The sequence below is a fragment of the Macrobrachium rosenbergii genome, chromosome 13 (assembly GCF_040412425.1).
Source record: "Macrobrachium rosenbergii isolate ZJJX-2024 chromosome 13, ASM4041242v1, whole genome shotgun sequence".
Classification (NCBI taxonomy): Eukaryota; Metazoa; Arthropoda; class Malacostraca; order Decapoda; family Palaemonidae; genus Macrobrachium; species Macrobrachium rosenbergii.
Genome location: NC_089753.1, coordinates 58,044,409 through 58,054,408, shown reverse-complemented (window position 1 = coordinate 58,054,408; position 10,000 = coordinate 58,044,409). Strand labels below are relative to the sequence as shown.

Genomic DNA, 10,000 nt, shown 5'->3' with positions numbered 1-10,000 from the left:
GGAGGCAAATATAAAGGTTATATGATGTTTGTATTCAATAACTTATAGTCCATGGTAGTTTGTAAGTATGTATGTGTATACATATATACACATATATATCTCTATCTATCTATCTATCTATATGTATATATATAGATAGATATGTATGTATGTATGTATGTATGTATGTATGTATGTATGTATGTATGTATGTATGTATGTATGTATACACAGAAGCCGCTACTTACACTTACTTATACTTACTTTTTAAGGCTCTTACTTACAAGTACTTATAAAGTTACAAATGCCCAAACACTCCCCTGCGTGATTCTGCAAATAATACCATAAAAATCAGAAATTCCTCCACAGAATTTATTGTGTTTTGCAGCAGAGATGTAGTACACCAGACAAAGTGTTCAGTCTCTTGAGGTATTGACTGAAGACGTGTTTTTTTTTTTTTTTTTTTTTGTAGAGTATGTAGAATTGTTTAGTGTTTAGAAATTTGTATTTTTTTAATGAAATGTATGTTGTCAAGCTAAGCACTGGTTGGCATTTTAGGGCCATTAAGGGCTTGAGACAGTGTAAAGGAGTTGGAGTGGTTGGACAGCAAGCTAAAGAAATAAATAAACGTGGAATTTGGAGAAAATACCAAAATTGCACTAAGGAATAATTATTAGAGAGGTTAAACAGCAAGACTGAAGAAATGAACTGGGGATGGAGGTACAGTAAAAAGTTCAACAAAGTGGGCGCAACTATGGACCACAAGGTACGCTGCAGACACCATTTAATAATGCCTTATATTAATGCCTACAGTGCACCACGTGAGGTTAAAAACAACCTAAATTGGTCAAATAAAGCCAGAGGTTTAATTCCTCTTCCTAAGAAGCCATTAAGTATTACTCCTCACTCCCCTTCCGAACATTGACCGAAAAGTGTCAACTGATTTCTTGATCTGAAGAAATCCAAGGCCAGTGCATTGTTGTCTTTAAGAACATACTATTCTTCTTCTTTCTCATTTATGCCGGAACGTACCTCCGCCCGAATTCCCTTTTGAAATGCATTAATCTTCAATAAGTCACGATTTATTTATGTTGCTTTTGAAAGAATGTTACAGATTTAAACAGGATCTTGCAGTTGGAGATCTTGGATGCCCCGACGTAGTGGCTTTTTATGTTTTTATTTAGCTTGCTTTTTTGTCTTTGTTTGTTAGTTTGTCTTGGTCAAATCTGGTTACTCAATTTTCGACCTGTTCCCTTCGTCCGATGGACTTGAAATTTTGCGTGGTTACTCAATCCCGGTGACAATACAACCTTACATGATCAGTAGGTCAGCAGTGACCTCTAGTGACCCTACAGTGACCTCTCCCAGTATCTCAGGGTTTTTATGAAACTTCGGATTTTTCGCAACTTCTTTGACTCGGTAAATAACTCTACGGAATTTTCAAACCTTCTTTGGCTCGACAGGATATCAATTTCGCTAGCGACAATCAAATCGGTTGCAATTTCTGTCAAAACCCAAAAGTGTAAAATAAAAAAATATAAATTTTTTTTAAACATGCTGTTATTAAAATGCACTGAAAAGCCAAAAATAAATTTTCTGAGACACACTATTTCTTTTCTTGTAGCAATTCCTTCTATGTTTGGCGCCCACGCTTTTATTTTTGTAGACATGATTAATTGTAAGAAAATCCTGGTGTCTCAAAAAAATTATTTTTAACTTTTTAGTGCATTTTAATGAAAGCGTGTTTTAAACATTTTCTTGTGTTTTTTTTTCATTATTGGTTCACTCTGGAAATGGGTCTATTGAAATCAAATTTAAACAATCATCATGAAGAGTCTTTTATAGTTTCAGTAAGTCTTGTTCTGACTGTTTTATTTTCTCTCGTTCAAATTGTTTTATTTCCCTTTACTCTTAATTTGAAATAGGTATAAGACACCTAATAGGTCACTTTTGTCCGAAACTTACTGAAAAACTGCGAAAGACTTCGCTTGTTGGCTGAAACTTATTGAAAAGTGTGTAAATCTTTTTCTGCCCGACATTGAAAGTGTCGTGGTTCATAAGTAACGAAAACGACGATCTACGAGAAGCGCACTTGATTCTTATTGCATAGTAAACTTTAGATATCTAATCTAATCAAGAGTTTCTCTTATATTTCGATATTTTGGCGTTGCGCTATTATACAAATGAGGTTTTGTCAACTTGCTTTAGTGTAAAATCACGTAAATTAATAGTTTTTATGTCTGTGAGAGCGTATGTATAGGCCTATGCATCCACAACTAACAAATTTCCATTTTATTTTTATTTTTTTACAGAATATGAAGCCGTGCCCTCCGAAGAAACAAATGGAATCCTCCCAGGGCTCCGAGGAAGGATAGTTGCTGGGGCGAAGGTACGTGACGGTGCTTTTAGGATGTTTGATAAATGCAAGAGAAGGTATTTTAGTTTTGCAGGCCTACAGAGGCTGGCACATAGACTATATATATACTACCCATAATCCCTATATCTTGTTACTTTATAAATGCAAGAGGAGGTAGGCTACTTTAGTTCTCTATACGTATAGGCTTATAGGCCCACAGGGGCCAACTGCGCGGGAAGCTGGCCTACAGTGGATGACACACGGACTATATTACCCATAATTCCTTTATCCAAATGGGCGATTACTCCAGGTTACACCTCTAATTTCGAGTAGTCTAGAATAAAATCGCTAGACCTATGCAAGGTTGTTACCTACCGTAGGTCAATAAATCTCTAATTCACTGCTTCAGTATAGGCCGATATATGTTAATAACACTCAACCTTCCTCCACAGAGAAGAGCCAGAGGTTTCTTCACCTACAGGAACGCCAAGCGACGTCTCCCCATCCTGAACTGGAGCAGGGAATATTCCATAGAACACCTCATCGGAGATCTCATCGCCGGCCTGACGGTAGGCCTAATGATTATCCCGCAGGCTCTGGCTTACGCCGCTGTTGCAGGACTTCCGGCTAATGTAAGTGAGCAAAGCCCTTATGAAACTTGAATTTTTTCGTGAGAACTCAAAGAAGGGACTCATTTTACCAGATTCTGTGGTTGGTTAAGCTGTGCTTATGAGCCTTTCATCTTGAATGGCACATGAACTATTTCGTTGAAATATGAGTCTATGAGTCTTATACAATTAAATATGTCTTTAAAGGAGTTTGGATATACAGTTGTTGAAATGGCGCTATGTTTACTTGGACTGATAGCAAGTGTATATTCGTTGCATAGGCTTGATTATTTGTTTATTGTTATTATCCAGACGATGAACCCTATTCATATGGAACTAGCCCACCCCTGTGGTGGGTTAGTTCCATATGAATAGGGTTTATTGACGTGGAATTTAAGCTTCCAAAAAATATGGTGTTCGTTAGAAAGAAGTAACAGTAGATAACGGGAAATACAGAAAGAAGACATCACTTGTGGAAAAAGAAAAAGTAATTTAACAAATTAATAAATAAATAGATTTCACTGCTTGAATCGGAATGGCAGAAAGTACCCAAGTGCTTAGCTATACAGCCTAACTTCATAAAAATCATATCACTTTCCACCTCACAACTGTGTCCACAGTACGGCCTCAATTCTGCCATCTTCGGCTCCTTCTTCTACGTCATCTTCGGATCCACGACGGAGCTAAACGTGGGTCCCACAGCTGTCATGTCTCTCATGACATTCCAATACAGTAGTCATGGAGGGCCAGACTATGCTGTCCTGCTCTGCTTCATCTCAGGAATCATAGAAATTGTTGCTTCTATCGTCAATTTAGGTAAGAAAGAGGCAGGTGGAAAGACTAGGCTAGTTGTGTTAGCCTACATTTTCTCTGATTGTTGAAATGCCAGTCACAGCTATATATCAATATATATATATATATATATATATATATATATATATATATATATATATATATATATTTATATATATATATATATGTGTGTGTGCATATATATATACATACACACACATTGATTTTTGTCGCGAAACAGCTGTCGCGACAAAAATCAATAAATGGAAGAAAGAAGTCTGCGTATTTTTCACCAGAAATTTAATGAACGAGAATCTGAAAAAACTCAGACAGTATGAAGATACCTGCAAGGAACTTGCTGATGCCACTAAGGCAATTGCTTTTAACGTTAATTGTATAAGAGAAAAACTATGCCCTAAAAGTACACACACACACACACACACATATATATATATATATATATATATATATATATATATATATATATATATATATATATATATATATATATATATATATATATATATATATATATATATATATATATATATTGTTATGCAAATCAATTGGAAAATCCTAGCCAAGAATTATTTGGACAATATCCGCTCATTATAAATTTTATATAAACCCGTGCAACTGCTCCAAGAAAAGCCTTTAGACTTGCAAGATTCTTTTGACTTAGAGAATCCTTTCTTTAGACTTGTAGGATTCTTTCTTTTGCCTCGCAGGGTTCCTGATCAACTTCATTTCCCAACCGGTGATCAGTGGATTTACTTCGGCGGCCGCCATCACCATCGGTTCCTCCCAGCTGAAGGCGCTGTTTGGTCTGAAACTGAAGACCAGAGGTCTCATCGACACCTGGGTCAAGGTCATCCAGAACCTGTCGAAAATGAGGTGGCAGGATTTGGTCCTGGGCATCGTCAGTATAGTGGTCCTTTCTCTCATGAAGGTGAGGCTGGTACTCAAAGAGATGGATTTGAAGTTCTTTCTGTTATGAAGGTAGGACCATTAGATTTAAAAAAGGCTTTTAAATTAGACCGATACGATCCTCTATATCACATTTCTGAAGTGCTGTTATAGGGGTTCTTGATCCATTAATACGAACCACTTCTTCTTTTTCGTCAAAAATGACTTTTAAATTAGACCAATACTTCCTCTACGTCACATTTCTGAAGACCTGATATAGAGATTGTGGAACCATTAATGCTACTACGATAACCTCTTCTTCTTCTCCTCTCTCGTCAAGCCGTTAAGGACGATGAAATTTCGATTCCTGGTTCCCGAGAGCAAGGCCCTTGGACAACGTGTCCTGCGTCAGGTATTGTTTTTCCTGTCAGTCGGGAGGAACGCCCTTGTCGTCATAATTGCTTCACTGATTGCTTATACTCTAGACGGCAATGAACAACCATTTACTCTGACAGGTGAGGAACTACAAAATCTTTTCTTTGAACTCTCATTTCTGTTCATTTCGTAATTTGTGCTGTTTAAGTAATTTACTTAATCACCAAAACACTCTTTATCCAGTTATATTATTATAATTTATTTCCAAGTCTATACATTCATTTGAGTTCGGAATTGTAATATAAAACTTAGGCCAAATGCCAGGCACTGGGACCCATGAGGTCATTCAGCTCTGAAAGGGAAATTGAGATTAGAAAGGTTTGAAAGGTGTAACAGGAGGAATGACTTTTGCAGTTGCACTATGAAACAATTGTTAGGAGAGAACTGAGGAAAGTAAGATGGAAGAAAGACAATATGAGGTAAAGTAAAAGGAATGAAAGAGGTTGCAGCTAAGGGCTTAAGGAACACTGCAAAGAACCTCAAGTAATGTTTACAGTGCATTGCTTGAGGTGCCCTGATGACACTACCCTCTTACTGGTATTCATTTGAGGTATCTTCTTATATATAACAAGAGCTAATAAACTAATATGTGAACATCCAGTGTAAAGATAACTGTGAGTGAAAGGAAAGTAACGTTTCTTGCTTACAGTGTAGTAGTGACTCTCAGGTTATTTTTGCAGGCTTTGTCCAGCCAGGAATTCCTTCTGCGTCTCTTCCTCCCTTCACGACAACTGTTGACAACCGGACTCTGTCCTTCACTGAGATGATGAGCGATCTGGGTATCGGCATTGCCATGTCGCCCTTCACTGCAGTCCTGGGCCTCGTGGCTGTCGGAGGAGCCTTCACCAAGGGAAAGAAGGCCCTCGACGCCAACCAGGAAATCCTTTCTCTGGGCATCAGTACATTGGCTGGATCCTTCTTCGGGTAATAGGATTATAAAAGCCTTTAGTAAAGCAGTTAGGTTAGGTAAAGTACTAGGTTAGGTTAGGTTAGGTTAGGCAATTGGTTCTTTTGGAAAAAGTAAAACACATTGAGTAATTCAGATAGTAAAAAAATAAAAAAATAAATAAAATAGCAGTGGCTACAGGTGTTGCTTCCATTCCAATAATCAATGTTTCTCTTTTACAGATCAATGCCAATCACAGCCTGTATGTCACGTTCTGCAGTGAACTCTACCAGTGGAGTTCGGACACCTGCAGCATGTTTTGTCGTTGGAGTCATTGTGCTCTTGGCACTAGGACTCTTAACTCCTGCCTTTTAGTAACTACCAACAAATCAATGGTTGAATGCATTGCCAAGTCTCATATACTGAGCATTGACAAAGAACATTAGGTCAAGTTAGGAAAAGCAAGGTTTAGAAGAGTTTAGAGTACATAAGTTAAGGTTAGACAGTAGGTAAAGTAAGGTTAGCAAAGGTTAGACTGGGTAAGTTGAGGTTAGACAGTAGGTAAAGTAAGGTTAGCAAAGGTTTGACCAAGTAAGGAAAGTTATGAAATTTCCCCTGGAATCAGTTTCCCAGTTATAAAAGATTATGGTTTTAAAGTTCTGAAAATGCAATCTCATTAATTATGCATTAATTAGTCTTCTTCATTCCTTTTTCGCACACATATTCTGTTGACAAAGATATTCTGATAACAAGTCATTCAGTGATTCCAGTTGGGAATTGCAGTTGTTATGGGCCTCTGTCTTTCAACTCTTCTAACCCGTGAGAATGGACTTTCAGATTGAAGCATTAATTATTAACTGAAAACATTTCTTTGAATGTTGAATCTAATGATGGCCAAACACTTCCCTAGGGGCACACAGTGCCAGAGTAACCACTAATACTTACGGGTAATCACGACCCTTCTTCGTTTTCAGCTACATCCCTCGTTCGGTCCTGGCTGCAGTGATCATTGGTGCAGTGCTGAACATGGTGGATTATGAAGTCCTCAAGCCTCTTTGGAGGAGCAACAAGGTCGACCTCATTCCCCTGACGGCCACTTTCATTGCCTGCCTCGCATGGGGGCTGGAGTGGGGTATCCTTCTGGGCATCGGGGTAGATCTGGCAATGCTGCTTTACTCAGTGGCAACACCAAAAGTGGTGGTTTCCCATGGCTACACAGGTGTAAGTATTTTATATTAAAAGCCTCGTGGCTTTGGTTTTTTGTGATTGTCTGATGCTCATTCCTTATCCAGAAATACAAAATATACCTGTACCTATATTTCAAGGAAGTTTTGATTAGTTGTACCAACTTCTGAAAAACGGGAAGACTTCTCAGAAAGAGTCTAGAGGTATTAATATTGTTTTAAGTACCCTTTTCTCCTCATTCAGAGAGCCACTTAGAACAGCTTCACCGAAAATGTCATCAGTCGGAATATGTCCATCATAATTAAAAGTAATGATTGAACTTCCATTTTTCGTTGTCTGATTCGACAGGGACCTTGCCAAAAAGTTAGGCCAGTTAGCAGGCACCAAAGTGCACCCCATCAGATGCACTAGTCCTTCCCCCTTCCTTGCATTCACCACAAATGAATAGCTTCTGCATACCTCTCTCTTTCTAGAGTCAGAAGGCTAAGTATGTTCTGGTGACCCCCACCAGAGGTCTCAGCTATCCAGGAATCTCTCACTTCCAGACAGCCGTCCGGAAGGCTGGTGTCACCCAAGCACGGGACACTCTGCCAGTTGTCGTGGACTGCACCTACATAGATGCTATGGATTATAGCTCTGCAAAGGTGAGATTTTGAACCTGGGTTTTCTGTTGTCACTTAGAAACATAACTAGCAGATGTCTGCTTTGTCGCAAGACTGAAAATGTTTATTGGGTTTACGTCAAACAGGGGAGAACAATTTTTTCTATAAATAAAAGAAAGAAGACAAATTAATACATGGATAGGTCCTGTTACCAGCCAGAAAGAGCTTGGGATTTTGTCTTCCTCTTTTCAGGTTTGCGTTGAATTATTATTATTATTATTATTATTATTATTATTATTATTATTATTATTATTATTATTATTATTATTATTATTATTATTATTATTATTATTATTCAGAAGGTGAACCCTATTCATATGGAACAAGCCCACCAAAGGGGCCATTGACTTGAAATTCAAGCTTCCAAAGAATAAGGTGTTCATTCGGAAGAAGTAACAGAAGTTAATGGGAGATACAGAAAGACGAGATAATTTATTAGAAAAACAGGTAAATCAACACATTAACAAATAAATAAAAATGTGGTGATAAGGCTCCTCAAGGGAAAAGATCTAACACTCTACCTCTTTCTGACCCAGGGCATAAAATCCATGTCAGACGACTTCAAGAAACAAGGTCAAACTATAGCATTCCTGCACATGAAATCGAGTCTGGTGACCACTGTGACCGCCCTCCACAAGGAAATCCTTCTGTGTCCCTCTCAGGATTCCCTTGACGCAATGATCGAAGGTAGGTACGAGATGGTAAATGATGATTTGTTGATGAATTGAGTGATTCCTCGTCAGAGATTCAACGTCCGTTTCAGTCCACAAGGCACATGAAACATTTGCAAAAATCTCATTTAATCATATGAGTCACTAAAATGGTGAGGCAATCCACAATAATGTCAGTGTAAATATAATATATAATATATAAAATATATATATATATATATATATATATATATATATATATATATATATATATATATATATATATACACATATATAAAAACAAGACCTTTTGAGAACCGATTCTCCTTATCAATCTGACTCAAACAGTAAAGTTACCACCAAAATAAAATGTTAAAAAGAAATCTTCTCTAGAATAATTACATTGCAGATAACTGAGAAACATTATTCTCATGAGAGAGACAAATCTCCATTAAAATAGTATATAAGAGTCATAAGCCACTTCACTGCTTTCAGATAATGTGTCAAATGGAATAGAGGCAGGTTCTGCCAGCAAGGATAAAGAGATCATCCTTACTACAGGAGATGCAGAAATACCGAAGTTGGCCCCTAAAGCTGAGTTTGACGAAAAGACGTTGTAAACTTTTAAATAATCCCAAAGAAAACGGGGGATGAATTACCAACAGAAAAAGGGGGATAAGAAAGGCATATATTTATAGTTTATTCAGAGATGGGACTGAGTCTTTTCAGAATATATATATACTTAATATCTTATCGATATAAGGTGCATCTGTCCTTTGTTTGTAACATTTTATCTCGAGTATATTCCATATTTGTCATGTTTATGAAGTATATGTTTATTAAGTATATATGAACAATTCCTTTGTACAGAGTTATTGTTTGTGTTTTGGTCAAAACCAATCTTGAAAACATATTACATTGTAAAACTGTTTTATGTTTTCTTCCACAACTGATAGCTGCCTAAGACAACATAGATTTTTCGTCCTATGTGTACTTTATGATAAAGTTACAATTTAAAAACAAACATATTGTTATATTCTGAGGCCGGTTGGAAGAATGGAAATGGATTTTTTTTTGTCAATTGCCTTAAGGGCCAACATATAGCGCTCAGAATATAAGCGATAAATGTAATGCATAAACTGACTTACCTTGATATCACACCTAAGTAAACAGAGAAGTGGAGGTCGCCTTTTAGAAACCAGTCAATAACTTTAAACTGACTTTATTTACAAATGGAGCAATCAGGAACTTAATATGAAAGTGCTGACTAAGCAGCAAGCAAGCACATACAATGTGCAATAACAGCTGGACAATGCATAGCAAATAACTGAATCTGAAAGGGCTACAGCCCTGAAACAGTTTGACACTCAAATGAAACTCTACGGTTGCGACTGGTTGAATGATCTTTTGTGGTTAACGCAGCTGGATTTGCAAAGGGGGAACTGTGTCCAGCGCCCCCGGACCGCTGTATCAGAAGACTCGTGCACGTGGCAAGATGGCAGTTGAACATCTAAGGCGATTTTGGTTCACAAGGGCAGGGG

General features: G+C 37.5%; 1 protein-coding gene across 1 annotated transcript in view; it reads left to right on the top strand.

Annotated features, from left to right (window-relative positions):
* Window positions 1–9,389, top strand: part of LOC136844709 (sodium-independent sulfate anion transporter-like) — a 9,821-nt gene extending 432 nt beyond the window's left edge. The window contains exons 2-12 of the mRNA XM_067113952.1: window positions 2,292–2,368; window positions 2,788–2,967; window positions 3,564–3,759; window positions 4,464–4,684; window positions 4,982–5,156; window positions 5,757–6,000; window positions 6,205–6,336; window positions 6,937–7,183; window positions 7,621–7,791; window positions 8,346–8,496; window positions 8,955–9,389. Of these exons, the coding sequence (XP_066970053.1) occupies window positions 2,292–2,368; window positions 2,788–2,967; window positions 3,564–3,759; window positions 4,464–4,684; window positions 4,982–5,156; window positions 5,757–6,000; window positions 6,205–6,336; window positions 6,937–7,183; window positions 7,621–7,791; window positions 8,346–8,496; window positions 8,955–9,079 (1,919 nt within the window). The 3' untranslated portion in view covers window positions 9,080–9,389. The remainder of the gene's footprint in view (window positions 1–2,291; window positions 2,369–2,787; window positions 2,968–3,563; window positions 3,760–4,463; window positions 4,685–4,981; window positions 5,157–5,756; window positions 6,001–6,204; window positions 6,337–6,936; window positions 7,184–7,620; window positions 7,792–8,345; window positions 8,497–8,954) is intronic.
* The last annotated feature ends 611 nt before the right edge of the window (window positions 9,390–10,000 follow it).